The sequence below is a fragment of the Rhagoletis pomonella genome, unplaced genomic scaffold, assembly GCF_013731165.1.
Source record: "Rhagoletis pomonella isolate Grant_MI unplaced genomic scaffold, Rhpom_1.0 Rhpom_scaffold_00008, whole genome shotgun sequence".
Taxonomy (NCBI): domain Eukaryota; kingdom Metazoa; phylum Arthropoda; class Insecta; order Diptera; family Tephritidae; genus Rhagoletis; species Rhagoletis pomonella.
Genome location: NW_023458562.1, coordinates 15,280,845 through 15,298,403, shown reverse-complemented (window position 1 = coordinate 15,298,403; position 17,559 = coordinate 15,280,845). Strand labels below are relative to the sequence as shown.

At 37.1% G+C, this 17,559-nt stretch overlaps 1 protein-coding gene across 1 annotated transcript in view; it reads right to left on the bottom strand.

The window, feature by feature from the left end:
* The window catches only part of LOC118745125, a 66,648-nt gene extending 49,538 nt beyond the window's left edge, over positions 1-17,110 (bottom strand). The window contains exons 1-3 of the mRNA XM_036478655.1: positions 16,889-17,110; positions 13,687-13,812; positions 6,669-6,785 (exon numbers count right to left, since the gene is read on the bottom strand). Of these exons, the coding sequence (XP_036334548.1) occupies positions 6,669-6,785; positions 13,687-13,812; positions 16,889-17,110 (465 nt within the window). The remainder of the gene's footprint in view (positions 1-6,668; positions 6,786-13,686; positions 13,813-16,888) is intronic.
* Positions 17,111-17,559: the final 449 nt, after the last annotated feature.

Genomic DNA, 17,559 nt, shown 5'->3' with positions numbered 1-17,559 from the left:
CGCATTCAAGTAATAATAGATATGCGATTGCAAGTGGGTATATCGCCATATCCATAAATTATAATTTTAAGTCGGAATACAATGGACTACAAGAAATAATCACATGCATAGATACGAACATACATGTAAAAACAGAAATACCCTGTAAGAAAAGACTTCTGTTCCTGTTTACATTCTGTAGTTAGTTTAAAGTTATCTAAAAAAAAATGAGCTTTTCTGTACATACAACAACGGCATAGGTTCTTAATTGCTACCGCGGCGGTTATGCTGAGCAGTTACAAGAAACCAGAATTTGCAGAACTTAAAGTCGGGAAAAGCCACGAAAACTAGATTGCTTCCAACTGAGGGCGGTTATATAAGTAGCAAAAAGCTTCTCCTCTCAAATGTGCTGTGCTCACCGCTACTTTACGCAACGCCGATTAAGGCATCCTCGCTGTCGAGCCTTACAATAGCATGAGTTCATTGGTGTGCAGACCTATACCGGTATACAAAAGTGTCCTCCGAGTTACCAGCTTTAAACAACAACGGACAATGCGCCATTCGTATATAATACTTTGTTTGAAAAATTAGTTTTGAGCATCGCCCTATATGAAGCGGTCCCAGTGTGCTTTGTATGAACTTAGATTAGGTTGGTGTGACAGTCGGTTCAAATAACCAACTCACATAGACTGCTTTTACACAGTTCAAGTATTGAATTCAATTCTGCTCGCATGTGGAAGAGAGGGGGTGACGTCTGTACCGTCAAGTCGTTTCAACTTTCTTGCTTTGCTTTTGGCATTTTCGTTGCTTCCTATTTAAAGAACCAAAAACTTGAATTCAACAGAATTGAAACGTGTAAAAGCAAATAGAAAACACAAAAGAGAATGAGCAAGAATTGCTTTAAAGTACTTGAATCATGTAAATCGGGTGTTAGAACTAGCAGGTCCATTGAGAAACACGGGTATAATTCCATAGTGAGTTAAAGAAGTGCGTGCCTAAAAAGCTTGTCCACTCTTGGCCAAAGATGGGCAGCTGCAGAAGAAGAGCTCGACTTTTTCTTCCTCTTCCTCATTTCTGAAGTGCTTGTGACAGAATATTCCTCTTGGTCTAAAAAGAGTGCCTACCAAATACCGGTAATTACCGGTTACTCAAGCCGTGACAATCGCAATATACCCTCTTGAGAGGCTAAGCAACACTTTCGTCCTTTTCATATCTATTTGTGACTATAGTAGTTTGGTTTTTCTACAAGTGACCTCCTCTAGCAATGACCTGTTGGCTTCTTTAATCACGATATTTCTAATACCTAACTTGCAGGTTGCCATAGGTATCCCAGTTTTACCTCGGTACCCATATGAGGCTGACTTAGAATACGGCGCTAATATCGTTTAGAGCAGCGAGGCATTCCTGTGTAACCTTTGATCCTAGCATTACCCCGTTAATTGATTTGATGGCCGATTAGTTCTTTAGAGAAAACACTCCGTATGTAGCCTTTATGCATGTTATTGGTATTTGCCATTCTCTTCTTGACGGGATGCCCATATTAAAGAGCCTATTGATGATGTGCTTAGGAGCGAAGTAGTCAACTTCTTGGTTATAATTACCCAGAGTATGAAGTATAGAAACGTAGCCGGACCGACGATCTGTCCGTAGCACTTTTAGGTAACTTGCCTCTTGTGCTGATGGCCACCATACAAGTATTCCATACTAGCAGCCCCGATGAACTTCGTCCCGCCCCAAATTTTTTTTTTATCAAAACATGCTCATCCAATATTTTCACCAACAACATGAATCTATTAAGGTTATGGTGTGGTGGTCATCAGAGGGCATATTGCCATTGCGGTCTTAAATAACCTAACGAAAGTGTTATGCCCGTGAATAAGTTCTTGAAATTCTCCGATGATCTGATGGCTAATCGTACAACGAAATAAATTTAAGGAACTTTTTCCTCTTAACTTCGTGGTGTCAAGAATGATCCGGCTCGATTATTATTATTTCAGACGAAATATCTTAATTGTCTTATCAAGGAGCGCAATGGATCTTGTGGTTGATTCAATGGAGGTCATTTGAGATTGACCCCTGCCCAACTGAATCCTGCTGGCTCCGAATGAAGCTTTAACGCTAAGTATATTGGCAAATCACAACCATTCGTAACACATGGAATTTCGACATACTCAGTGATTCAGCACGTCGATGTAATCGGTTATTCACGACATTTTTTATGACTTAACGATTTTTAGAAATAACTCGACTGCAGCGCCACTTGGCGGCTCTTCTTGACTTTACCGTTATCAAAACATATCTAGAGTATGAGCCAAACCGGATAATAAACACGATTTTCGATGCATATTTCGAATATATGCAAAACCGACTTCATTAGTATCTATACCAAGTACATGTACTTTTCCAATGAACACTTCCAGATATATGCAGTATGAAAAATTCGGATTGTATGGGAGGTGTCATGCCCGCCTTACATATAGATTTTTTTTAGCCTATAACCATCCTTGAGACGTCTGCAGTAGATGTCCAAAATAAAAAAAGCGGTTCAGCCGTTCTCGAGCTTTGCAAACTGGCCTGACCATTGAAGTACAAAGCCAATGTGTAATCGACCCATTTGTTTCCTACCACTTGTTTGCATGTGTATGATTGGCCTTTCTAACTCTTTCCACTATATAAGTTTCCTGCGTATTATGAGTCCTAGACACTGAACATTGTCCCTCAAAGGAATATTTACACCCTTAAAAATAAGTGGGGTGACTGTGGGTAGCCTGTCTTTCTTTGTAAAGGGAACTGCTTCCGTTTTAGCGGGGTACGTTCCGAGTCCCCTAATCTGTGTCCAGTTTCTAAGCGTGGCCCTATTAGAGCGTAGAATATTTATTCGCGTATTACCTTCAATGGCAATTGTCAGATTGTCAGCGTAAGCAGTGACGTCGCAGCCCCTTTCCCTAGGGACAGCAATAAGGAGTTTACTGACAAACTCCGGAGAAGTGGGGAGGGAACGCCTCTCAGAGGGCTGCTGTGCAGATCTGTATGCTTATTTTATTGTTGCCAAGCCTATCGCTTATCTTTCTGCCGATGAGTATGCGCCGATATTGAAACCATTTGAATTTTTGAGTCGCATTTCTGATGCTCTTTTCTTTCTCTAAAAAAAAAACTTCTCTTTCCCTCGATTTCTCTTCGTACTGCTTAATAGTTCCTCGCGTAGCATCTGAGCTGAAGAGTGGCTTTATATAGTGCGTGTGTCTATGCAACTGCTACACAGAACTCTTCGATCTACTAGAGGTCTCTGTAGATTAGAAGTGTAACTGTAACTCTGACCTTCCTCCAAATCTTCGGAGTATTAAACCTGCCTTAGCAGCTCACGTATTTACGGAGAAGTCAAAGCATAACATATCCCCACAGACTTCTGTGTCCGACCAAGTGTCGTGTGGACACGAACCATTGGGGAGGTTAATCGAGGTGATAGCCAAATCAGACGATACTTGCCCAAATAGAATTAAAGATACTACTCCTGTAGATTCCTTATTAACCCTGCTGGTGCCCGATTACCGATTACCATATATTTAAGTTATATTTCTACTCTCTTCTTTATAATCAATCCAGCCGCGCTTGTCTTTAGCTTTCTGTTTTATGCTGCCAATTCTTATTGAAAGTTTCATCGTTCTTTTTGTCAAGCTAATTATTATTTTTATTTATGTATATTTTCTTTCCAATTACCACATTTGGCACTTCTATATTTAGTAAGCCAACTATCTGTTACTAACGACGTAATTGGGGTCGATGCTGTTGTCATGGGCAATGTGTAAAAGCGCACAAAATTACGCTTTCGCTTTCTCTCCATCTACACGGCCTTGCAGCTTTATTTCCCGTTTGTTATTCGAATACTTGACATTTTTTTCTACTTATTGCTCGAATATTTTCAACATTTTCTTTATTTTGTGTACATGCGTCCTCATTTTGGTTTTGATTTATTTATTTGTTTTAACTATTTATCGCCGAGTAAAATTTTCTGTTAGCCTGTATTGCTTTTTTATAGATACAAGGTAAATAACAATGCAATAAACGCATCAATCATGTAGGGATTCCGGCACATATTGTTTTTTTTTTGCATGTTCGAGTTTGTGCATTCGCATTTTTTCTTTATTTTTTATACAAAATTCGATTCCTGCACCACTTACGTCTCCCATTCGGCTTAGGCGCCTATTGTTGTGCTACATACTTACATACACATGTACATAGTAGTACGTTCGCCTTGTTTATCCATTTCTATTGTCCTCATTTCTTCATTCGCTCGATTTGCCAGCAATATTTTATGTGTGTGTGTGTTTTTTGCCGATTATCGTATTACGCGAATCTGGTTTCTTTTATCAGCTTTTCTAAGCATCAATGTACTCGTAACTAGTGGCGCACAATATTTTCTGCGTGCTTTATCTTCATTTTCTTAGATTTATTTTACCTAAAAATTCTTTTTTGCGAGCTTGTCGATCCGTCATCGTCCATCCTCATTTCTAAAGTTTCTTACATTTGTTTATTTATGTACATATGTATATGTATGTATACACTTGCCAGCTGCAAACCCGTGACTGCAGTTATTGTGCAATTAAAATATTAAAAAGCGAGAAAATTATCTAAGCTTAGCACTCAACGCGCTAGAGAAGGAGATAAAACAACTTTTTTCTTACAAAATGCTGCACCCTCCCATGTTTTGTTATTAGTCTGTTGCTTGAGATTATACTATCTCCTTCCTTTGCTTGGCCTCTCCCGTTAGCTACGACAAACCTTACGCCTCACTCTTCCCTCTTTCACTTGTTTTCACATAATTTTCATTTTAAGACCGTTAGGCTAGGCAGCCTCCGCACGCAGGCTCTTACGCAGCTTTTGAAGTGCCAAGTTGTTTGCTTATCGTTTTTGTTGTGCGGTTGAAGTGCATGCGTTCTCGATATGGCTGATAAGGCGCCAGAAAGTGGGGCTTAGGTTAGTGGTTTTGTGTTATAATTTATGTTGAGACAAGTAGTTGGCTAACGAATAATGCTTTTAATTTTAAGCGAAATTGTTTCACTTGCATCAGAAGCAACAAAGTAGTTCAAAGATGATTGTAGATATTATTTACTCGTATTACTAGTATTAAAATTTGGTTAAAAAAAAAATTCTCCGCCAGTTCCTTGAGTTTGCAAAAAAAACCAATACCAGGAATGGTTATGACCATAAATTTAATAAAAAATATTTTTAATAATTAGTATCTTTATTTTTAAGCGCCTTCAAGAAAAGAAGGAGGTTATCAGTTCGTCGGAGTTTTTTTTTGTGTACGTGAACCGATTTCGATGTTACATTTTTAATCGAAAAGGTAGCTCAAATTTAATCCCATAAGAATCTTGATCCAGTCATTTGATCGCAAAGAAATTAACAGTACTCCTAAATTATTATACTTGCATTGAAGTCGGTTGTGATTTTTTGCTTAACAATTATTGCTATTTATTAATTGCTTAGAAAACAAAAATCATTATCTGATTTAACTTTGATCACGATAAAACAATTGAGAGGCAGTCTGACGTTTTTATTTAAAATTATTTTAAAATTCAAAGCCTAAACTCACACACACCAATTCTCATTTTCAATCTAAAACAACAACAATTGCGCACAATTTAATTTTTTTTTAAATTTTATATGATTTCAAAGTGCTTGAAAACGTCAGAAAAAATCATGGCTGCCAAAAAAGTTTTGAGTGAAACCAAATTTTTTATTTAGTTTCTAAGCAAAAAACAGAACTCCGGAAAGGAATTTTATTTTCTGAGCGAAATATATATAAGACTAAAAAAATTTTATTATTTTCGAGCGAAAAAATCAAGAAATACATTTTCTTTTAATCGAAAACGAACTTTTTTGCGCGAAAACAAATTTAAGAAGAATATTTAAATTTCTAAACAAAAAATAAAATTTAAGAAAGGAATTATGTTTTCTGAGCGAAAATTAAGACTAAAAAAATTGCAGTAATTCCGAACTAGAAAGTAAAAACAAAGAAACAAATTTCGATTTCAGGGCTAAAGAAAATTCAAAAAAAAAATCTCGCGTTCGTACCACCACTTAAAAAATTAGGTAGAATTTTGTAAATTAATAAAGTAAATATTTATATATTTAATTACAGTTCCCACTGAAACAAAAACTATATAAATAAAATATTCAAACTTTTTTTTATAAAAAATATTAAAAAAAGATTTCAAGAAACGCCGTCAGAGATCAGCGCGAAGTTTAAGGCTTTAAAATTTGCACACTACGTTTTTTTTATTTTAACACGTAAAAAAATGTGAAAAGTTTCACTGTAGCGCCCCTGCCAGAAGTTTTAATAAAAAAGCTTTGACCAGAAATGGATTTCTGATACCAAAAAATTCCTTGTAGGTTGTTTTTATACAAAATTTAAGCACTTCTTTGCGACACTACGGCAAAATACTAAGAAAAAGAAACTTATTTTCGCAATTTGGCAAACTGCAAATTGAGTTTAGACGTAGAATCTTCCTATGCCATACGCGTTTAGTAAACAAAAACTTACCCGCCATAATTTACATACAATGTTAGTATGTATCACCGTCACAAATCCCACTTGAATATCATATTTGAGGTAACTAAGCTGCATATATTATTTTCATTTCACATACCACCTATATGCAAAAGTTTACTTAAAATACTACTCTTACCTTTTTACTCGAATGCTGATAGTATTTCCTTGGATGCAATGCACACATGTATCGATCCACAGCCATGCAGACCAATATGACTGCACTTTGTTGAGACAGCGCACCGCGCAGGAGAGCCTGTAAAGAAAAATTTAAGTTTATAATTTTCAAAGTATTAAGTTGATCTGAATTTAAATGAAAAATTATTTTTTATTTTCTGTCAATTTCCATATAAAAATCAAAAAATTAAAATAATTTTTCGCTTAAATTGCTTTTGTGAAACCGGCAGTTAGATAGGTGAAAACCTAATTGAAAAAATATTTCTAAATCAAAGATTTCAGAAATATCAAAATCATATCATAATACGTCAAGCTTCTACCCTGTCGGAAACACCAACAACGAAAATGAGGATTTCTTACAAACCTTCTGTTTGACGCCCACATTGTTTTTCTTAACACTTTTCTTGAACTAAATTTATCAAATAGTGGGAAATCCCCCTCAAAAATATTTACGACTGTAAAATATTTAAAACTCTTCAGTTTGGTACCCATATTTTAATATTTAATTTATCTTACTATTTTTAACAAAATGATTTTTTCACACAGCTGGAAACCCGCCTCAAAAATATTTTCGAATTGCAACCCTATTAAACCCCTTTAGTTGAATACCCATATTATAATATTTAATTTATCTTAGCAATTTAATTACATAAATACCATTTTGCAAACATGTGGCAACCCTCCTTAGAAATATTTTCGACCGTAAACTTTTTAAACCTATTTAGTTTGATACCCTTATTTTAATATTTAATCTTTCTTACTATTTAAATTAAATAAACTTTTTAAAGACTGGCAACCTGCCTCAAAAATATTTTCGACCAAAAATGTAATTCATCGTTTCAATTAAATTAAATTCATTTTTCAAACAAGTAGCAACCCTCTTAAAAAATATTTTCGAGTAGTTTAATACTCGTAATGTAATATTCAATTTTATTATACATATAACACTCTTCAAACAGGTGGCAAACTGCCGCAAAAATATTTTTGGCTCTAAGTCTTCTTAAGCCTCTTAAGTTTAATAGCCATAATGCGATTTTTAACTTATTTTATAAATTGAGTTAAAAACAAATTTTCAAAACAGGTGGCAAACTACTGAACAAACGAACTTAAAATTCAAACATATATAGATATAGGATATTTTCCAACTGATGGGACTGATTGTAATTTCATATAAAACCCATTTTGGAGCAATCCTCTAAAATTTCGTTTTAATCGGTTCAGTAGTTTTTACATGATGCGCCCAAAAGAACAGTTTTATTATACATATCGATAGACTAATACCTCGCGCTATCACTCCACAAAATTGCTATACTAAATATGTGTCATAGTTCTAATTTATTTAGTACCTATTTATAGTTTTGATTTTAGTTCATTTTGAGCGTATACAAATTGTATCGCCATTTATTCATAGCGCTTGCCACCATAAAAGCGTTTGCAACAAAATTCTAAGTGTGCAGTACACATTTTAGCTGTGCGCGCAAGCAATTAACAATTTCGCAGTGAAATTCAAGCGAGATACATTAACAACGTATGCTGCGTGTGTAAAACAAACAGGTGTAAAATGTGGCTGGAAATAAATTTTTAAAGCCACTGCCGCGAAATTTCATTGTTTATGCAGCCATGCAGCAGCAACGCGTTGCTTAGCCAAAATGTAATACGTGAAATGCGAAATTGTGTATACAAGTATATATATGTATATACAAACGCACTACATATGTGCGATTTGTAAGTATGTGTTTGCGTGGAAACTCGTTTTTATTTGCTTCACAAAATTTCTTCATTAAATGCAGAACATTTGATATTTTTTTTAAATTTCATATTCTATCGCAATTTAATGTCTTCTACTCTAATGACAAATTTGCATATAAATATATGTGCAGTGTTGTATTTTCGCTTGATTGCATGCGTTTAGTTGCAAGCTTTGATACTTCTGTCGGTAGTATATCTATATATTTCAAATGAGTTTACTTTGTATGCCGCTTCGATACGCAGTATGTTTGTTGGGGTGTATGCATTCAATTTGTGCATGAGTTTTAATTATATATGTAGGTGTGTTATGTATACATTCGTATATGTGGTTGAGATTGCATGTGTTTAGCTAGACTTGATTGCTTTTACCCTCTTCCAGCTACTTAAACTTCGAGAATTGTTGTGGGCGCATTAACGTTAGCCACAATGATAAATTTACAGCTTACAGTACAAAAGCCACCATTAATTATATCCTTAGAGTAGGCGGAAATTCGGTGATTAATTCGATTGAAATTAAATTGCAAATTGTTGGAGAAAAGGCGACCCGCAGAGGCATACTACTATGTACACACGTATGTACATTGTTAGTACTCGTATTGTAGTTACTCATACGCCCTGTGCAACATGCCTACCGGGGTTGATGGTTGTACATTAGGGTGGCACAAAAACAGTAAAGTCGGAATTTGTATGCTCTCACCCCTTAGGATTGTTCTATATCGAAAAAAAGTATACCCATATTTTTTATTTTGAAATCAAAAAATATTTAGAAGTTGCTCAAAGTTTTCCATATATTTTTATAGGAAAAATAAAATTTTTCGTCGAAATGGTATAGAATTATTGAAAATCCATATTTTTCGATCGGAAAACTCTTCGGACGACTTTCAGTAATAATACCCAATTGTTTATTTAACCATTTTTTTAACACTAACGGTTTTTTATTCGTCGCCCCATTGCATTTTTTGGGCATTTTGTGTGTTTTTGGTGGACCTATAAATTACAGTTGCGATGATTTTTAACTATTCTATACCACTTCTACGAAAAGTTGTTTTGTCCCCCTTATAAAATACGTGAACAACTTTTGGGCGCTTTCAGCGACCTCTAAATATTTTATGATATCAAAATAAAAAAATAAGGCTATAATTTTTCTTGGTATAAAACAATCCTAGGGGAGCATAATAATTCCGACTTTACTTTTTCACATGCATTGTTGGACCACCCTATTGTACATACATACATATGTGCTAGATAATAGGAACATTTGCTTGTATTTGTATTGAAATTCACATTAAATAACGTCAGTTGGGGCGCCACGAAGGAGGTGATTTAATTTTTTATATGTATTTGCAAACTAATCTTCATTCAGTGTGAGAGTTGAATTTCTAACAGCCGCACTCAGAGTCATTTAATGATTACTTAAGGTTAGTGATGGGCAGGGATAGCTTTTAATCTACACGCAACTATACAAAACGTATAGGAAGGTTGAAAGAGCTTTGCCCGCGAGCAAGGCGCTGCCCATCACCGCTTAAGGTGTTCCTCAGTAACGATTTGATAAAATTCCCTCTCAGAGTCAGTTAATGATTCGTCAACGGCATTTAATGAACATTAAAGTCAAGTTGAGAAAAATCGTTACTTATCTTTTTAGCGATTGATTTTGAACTTTTTCTTTTGTTTCCATTAAATTTAAATTTCGATAACGTTGCTGTAACAGTGGTAATGGCCCAGTGGGCTGAACACTTTCGTGCCATTCGAGTGATCCTAGTTCGATCCTCGGCAACGGAATTTTTCTTCTTTTTTAATTAAATTTTTTCCTTTAGTTTGTAAGTTTTCTTACTTAAACAAGTAAGAAAGTCTAAGTTCGGGCGGAGCCGAACATTAGATATCCGGCGCAAGTATTAAATGTATGATTTTCACCTTTTCGAAAGCTACCGCTATATGCGGTGCTCGTTAGAGCTAATTTAATGAATGTTTCTGAGTGCTGTTGTAAGGTTCTCATTCCATATAGAAAGCTATAAAAAATTACTATTATTTTATTTTATTTTTTATTGTATTAGCTGTATTGAATTATTTACTTTATCGTATGAAAAGTTTGCAGTGACGTGGTTTCCAAGGCTCTAATGCGCCGACTGTTTCTTTGACGACAGGATATAATTCGTCTTGTCCTCGTTTACCCCCAGACCTACTCGCTTTGTTTCCTTATCCAACATGGAAAAGCCAGAACAGACTTCGCTGCAAGCATTTCAGTTCCAAAAGCATTGTGGGGCGGATACACTTACCACTTTGGTAAAGCCGAAACCTACCTAAAATCTCAGCCGTTCCTTGGGCCCCGGCACCCAGTTGAAAATGCAACTCCACATCGTATCCTTGCGAGTTTAGGTATAAATCTACAGCACCGGTGATACTCCCCGAATGGGCCGTACCGTATCTCATTGAACAGACTAGAGTAGTGCCCGCCAGCCAGACTTGCTCGACCAGCTCAACTCACGCGACTTACTAAACTTACCAGAATACATATGCTTAACCCCACTACTAGTCAGACTTACCATTTTGCCATAACCTCCAACACTGTCGCCCTAACCGGAGAACAGCTTCACCGTGTTGCTACCCAAAAACAACCTCCATAATCATGCTGCTCATCTCATTCCTCTCACAAGACTTACTAATCCAGCTGTTCTTTAATCCCAGTCCTGGACTTTCAACAACCCTTGTTCGAGTCGCTTAACTCACCTCATTCATTCCGCTCGTCTCGCTAATCTCGCAAGTCTTACTAGCCTTACTGAGGAGTAAACTACAGCCCGGGGTGTGAATGCTCGAGTTGCTTGACGAGCCACGTTTTGCAAATCTGACCAGCTGTACAATCTCACATGTGCATCTGGCTTGTCTTTCAGGCTAGTTCGTCTCAGTGGCTTTGCTTATCCAACCAACGAACACCCTCCAGGAGCATCTGTTCGCCGCGGTACCAGGTAAGTCTCTGGTAAGACCTCGAAGGCCGTAGACTCTTCCACCAACTGGGCCTCCAACTGTCTCAGGATTGGTAGCCTTGGACTCGGACGCCAGAGCCGTCACACCCTTCACTCCGCTTACGCGAAATTCCCCTGAAGGGACATTACGACTACAATTGGCTTTGATATGTTTGGTATGCAGAATACGACGGAAGCCCACAGCCCGCGGGAAGCATATATGGCCCGCCGGAGTTACGTTATCCCCCGATTCCTCAATAGTGAGGTCAATAACTACTTGCTGTTGCTTGGAAAATTGCTCGGCTCCAAGCGGTTAGTTCGAATGCAGCCCAGCTCGAGATACTAACCACCTTGCTCTATATGGCTTTCATTGGTTCCAAATGAGACTATCGAGGCTGCTTTGTGATAGCCTCACAACTTCTCTTAGAAACGCAGTCGTTAATTTTTCGCGTTAGAAATGAACTTGATTTTGGTAATTTGTATAGCCTCTTCTTCTGTTTAGTACCATCTACGGCTTGCGGGATAAATGGCCCCGCTTTGGAGTTGAGCTGGACGAGGCCTGAATTGTGTTCAGGTTGCCATCTTGCAACCAAATGCCAAATGTGCCAAATTTGGTTAGTAACTGGACAGAAGAACACAAACTGATAGTGTCGGTAATACCCGTGCTATAAATCTGTCGGAGCCTAGACCAGACGGATAGTTGAGCTCGACGACAGTGGAATACTAATTCCAGAGCTCTTGCTGCTCTGGCTGAGTTTGGTGACCCCATGGCTTCCGTCGACAACACCTCTGTGTATCCTTACGCTCGTCCAATGTCTGTTTGCAAAGTGGGATTGATCTCTTTTATGCAGGCTTGCTCCAGGAGCGATGATTTCTGAGCATTATACCGAACATTTGAATCTAGGTTTTTATTTTTATGGCCATTAATTTTTTGCTTCCACGACTAATGAGAAGTGGGAAGTACACCACGGTAATCCCGATCTCATGGTAAGTCTACTTGAAACTGGTGGTTCACTCGTATCCAGAATCCGCAAACTAGGAACCAGCCACACTTCGGTCATGCATGACTCGGAATACGCTGTTCCACCTTGGAGTTGGGGTAGTTTATGCAAATGAGAGGCAGTTTAGGAGACAGTACGATGATACGGGTCCTATTTCCATTTTTTCCTAAAAAGCCCAAGCTCAATAAGACAGTTGAGACAGTTCTGAAAATTGAACAGACCATTGTCACACCCAAAGCCCTAATTGACCTCTAATTTAAACCTCCCCGAGAGTTTACTTTTTCCCGCCCTATTATCACTAGCCAGCACTATAGCCAGAGACATGACAGGGGGTACCTTCTTGTTAGAGCACCGACCGTCCGCACACAGTTCGTCTGATTGCGTTACTAGATAGGAATTTTTAGCAAAAAAAAAAACTATGTATTACTAATTGCTCAATCTAGCATCAGTATGAAGCATAAGCTCCCCATAAACCTTCGAAGCTTTCAATCTCTACATATTCTTGCTTATGTGCTCTAAAAGAAATTAAAAAAAAATGGCCGCGCAACTTCAATAGAAGAGCGCTTAAAATTCACTTCCGCAACGCAAGTTTCAAGTAAATCGATGGCGCATGCATTACAATGCAAAATTGAAAGTTGAACAACAATGTAAACTGCTCGAATTTTCGCTTTAACTTTTCGCAAATCGATTAAATGTATAGACTTCTCAACAAAGCAACTAGAAAAACCTGCTTCTCCTTTGCCTTAATTCTTCTCTGTCATGGAATTTAGCGCAATTTGGCAATTGTTGCAAATTCGCAGAGAAAGTGAAAAACTATTTTCGTATTTTCGCACGACGTTGCACTTTGGAATTTCACTGACTTATACCACCCGCTTGGCATGGCATGTTCAACGCACGCACACACAGCCACGTATATCATTTGCAATGTAGTATATCCTTCTTCCTCGTTCTAGTAAAAAGCGCATTAGTTCTAGTTTGTTTGGCATTATCAGCCACTTAAGTTGGCTGTAAGTTTGTTGCCCTATATTGTTATTGTTGTAGCCACATTGTCCACTTTATCTGTATTACACGTGTTACAAAAGCAACAAAACAAAGCTTAGTATAACACTTTATGTTTATTTTGCATTACACAACAAATATTTAACAAGGTGCACTACATATGTACATACACTCGCATAGTTTATCGCTGGAAATATTTTCTTTTTCTTTGACTTGGAAAGTATTTCATGTCTCTCATACGCCAGCGTCAACGCCAACGCCAATTTCTTCTTACCTGTATTTGGCAAAATATCTCGCCGTATGGCCAGCAATGGAACAGCGCTGGCAACAGTCCAAACGGTGTGATAAGCAGTCCAATGGTGAGGTCATTTAAAGCCAAGGAGGTAAGCAGATATCGTGGCTGCAAAAGGCAACGAGAAAGGAAATGTGAATTTTCGTTGAAATGTGATAGTATAAAGCGTTGGAATAAAAGTGAATTATGAGGAAACCAAAGAAAATAGCACAGTTGAATTTTAAAATAATATTTTCTTGGATAATTTATTTAAATTTGCACTTGGTTTTGATAGATTAAATTTAGCAGCAAGGCAATTTGTGAAGGATATGAAATGGCATCTGAAGAAGTTACTAGAAATGAAGATACAGGCCTTTTTACTGTTGGTTGGATCAACATTTTGTTTTGAGAGCTCGAAGCTTCATCGTACGAACCGGATAGTAGTTCGGTTACCATAGTTCGGCATAGTTCGTATTTCAGCTGCAATGTGCAGATGATTTACTCTATTTCTGGTCATCAATCTCGATCTCCGGCATAACATGCATCCATGCATCTGGATCAGAAATTTTTTTATCGTCCAGCGAAGTTTCATCGACTAATTAATGACCTGCGTTCAGTTTTCGTAGTGTTACAAAGAACCATCTGCAAAATTTCCATTAGAAACCTTTGTTTGGAACAACTGAAACCCAAACCTAACTTCATGGGTGCATACAGGTAAGTATGCTTATTTTCTAGGAAGGTCTACCACACATTCACTTCAGAGTCAGATATAGAGGGTGCTTTCGGTAAAAAGAAAACTCCGAAATAGACAATTATGTTTGGCGCAAAAGACCTTTTAATCCATTTTGTAATAGATTCTTGGCTACGAAAGATTGTCCAAAGGGAGGGTCTCCTTACCAATCTGCTTTCTTAGTGAAAGGTGCTTCGATGGTAAACGTTAAGCAGATAACAATGTCATCATAATGAGAAGTGGGTTTGAAGACCTTTAACTCCAATCTTCTGAAGAATGCGCTGAATATAACCCTAAGGTGACTTAATTATACAACAGTAACAATTTCCTTAAGGCGAAAACACACACATACATTGACAAGGCCAAACCCATATATCGACTGCTGAGTGGAGGATCGACCTATCTCGGTAGCCAGTTCGAAAACGCCTATATCAGAACATTTTCAATACATTTTGAAGTGAGATAAGGCGCTTTTCAACCAAATTATGAGATAGGGTGTTGTTCAATAAAATTCTGAAATAGGGCGTTCTTGAAAAGTTTTTTTGAGATAGGGCGTTTTCGAACTGGCTGCCGAGATAGGTCGATCTTCCCCTCAGCAGTCGATATGCTTCGCCCGTCTTGTAGACGTCGAAATTGTTGAATAAATCTGTAAGGTAACAAACATGCTTATTACTTCATCCCGGGTATATCGATACGGAGAACGAAAACCCTAATGATATCCTTTAGGCACTTTGTAAGATTTGTTTTACTTAGCCTTTATTATTGGCCAATGCAGGACTATGCAAAAGAGCACATTGTGTGCCACTGGGAAGCTATTACTAAGTACTTCCAAGCTTCAGTTAATAGTGTAACCGTAGCTAGAAGCACATGAACTGGACCAAGGGATCACATAAAGTTTCCTAACTATGCGTGGATAAAAGAACGAAGAACAAATTTTTACCATAGATCATCCTTGTTACAGTAACTAGTTGACCCGTCTTTTAATATTAATATAATTTAATAAAACTTTACGAATCCTTGGTTTCAGTCCTCATGTTTCGGTTCCATGAAGGGCTATTGTAGCAGTGAAAGCAGTCTTTCTTGCGTGGCGTTCACTACATATTCGGACTTGCTTTAGGAACCTCAGCAGTAATAAAATTCGCATTATCAGTTTATTCCATGAAAGTTAACAAAAAAATAAATAAGCTACAACTCATCATGTGTGCCTGGGTTTTGAAACAGAGACCGAGAGCAAAGGGTATACTCGAGACTAAATGTCCTTCACGTACTTTTGTTCCCAGGAACGCTTCAAAAGTAAAACCAAAAGGGAGAAAAAATTGTCGAGAACATTCTTAGTGGGAATTTTATAAGAACAAAACAATGTGGAATGTTTTGATAGAGAATAAAATGTGAACAACACTTTTAAGAAAATTTATAAAAGAACAAAAAGGGGAACAAAAGTCTTCTGAACATTTTAAAAATAACTAAATGGACCAAAAGTCTAAAGAACTTTCTCTCGAAGAACAATTTGGGAACTAAAGTCTCAGGAACTTTCTGACAGAGAACGAGACGGGAACAAATATTCTTTGATCAATTCGCCAATAATGGATTAGAGAGAAAAAATTTTCACATAGTGTTCACTAGTGTGAAATGTTTGAATATTAAAATTAATTAAAAAAGAATTGCAAGATAACTTTGCAAATTAAATCTGGCTTAGATGTAAAAATCGCGGTTCTCACTGCAACGATGTTTCTTCCCAACATGCAGACTCCCCTCTCAATCTTTACGCTGAGTCCTCAAAACTTTTATTCTCGTTTAGTTCTCAAAAAAGGTATCGATACTCGCATTCTCATTTTGTTCTCATTGGATACGTTCCCGAAAGATTCTTCGTCCTCGTCCTGTTCTTCTTGAGAACGTTCCCGAGAGTTTTGATCGCATTTTGTTCTTTGAGAAAATGTTCCCAAGCAATTTGTTCTCATTTTGTTTCCATTTAAACTGCTCTCAATAATTTGATCCTGTTTGGTTCTTTCGTGGGAACGTTGCTGACTTTAAAGTTTCTCATGTAGACTAAACCTTAACTGGAACGCATTCTCGGTCCCTGGTTTGAAAGGCAATTATAGTTTGTTTCGTTAAGGTTTGTTTTCTCAAGTGGACCGAGAACGCGTTCCAGTTTAGGTTTAAAACTTATCTGCCTTTTAAACACAAATTTCGTTATTGAATTGACAGATAAATTTTAAAGGGTACTTGAGAAAGAGGTGCTAAGCCTAATAATTAGTTTAATATGGGTAAATCTTATTTTATTACTTGTATATGTATATCTAAGTATATTCTTCTTTATTCACCTGCGGCATACGTATTTGTCTCATTTCACATTTACAGTTCAAATCTTATATCTCAATTCTCTTAAAATGTTTCCCTTTCTTTCAGTCATGTTTGAAATATATACATATATCACAATTTCGAAACTCCTATTCTCTGAAATTCTACTTAACCCACCTGCTGATGTATATATGGCGAGTAACGACGATTGTTTATAACAAATATAACCAGGCAATTGGCACCAATCACACCCAGCGTCAATATAAGTATGAGCACCGCTTCGATCGTCTCCGCAATGCCGATGTGTACAATGAAATTGTGACTGGTATAACGTGGATGGGAGCAGCTTGAATTCTTAACAGTTGGCGGCACGAGTAGTCCACCGGTTTTTAGGTCCATTGCAGTGCTGCTAAAAAGGAAACAAGAAATGAAGCGAGTGTGAGTACGTTAGTGCGATTGTATGTAGATAAATAAATAAAAATTTGGAAATTTGTAGTAGTAAGCAATAAAGTTCAAAGATATAACTGCAAATATTTTTATTGTTGTAATATATTTGCCGGATGTTAGCTTTGGTGGCGGTGCAAGTATAAATCAGCACAAGTGGCAGGCGGAAAATGTGTATGTACATATACGAAAAGTTTAAAAATACAGGCACACACACACATTTGTACTATGATTGTGTATCTAAAGGAAAAAACAAAGATGATGAATTGGCTTTCGTTTGATTAAAATGCGGACGTTGGCTTAAAAGCGCTGCTGAGTATGGATATCGATAACAAAAGTCGGTGCAGTGGAATTTACCTGTACAAAAGGGCAGGTGCTTTCATATTATTATTACCTTTCAAACG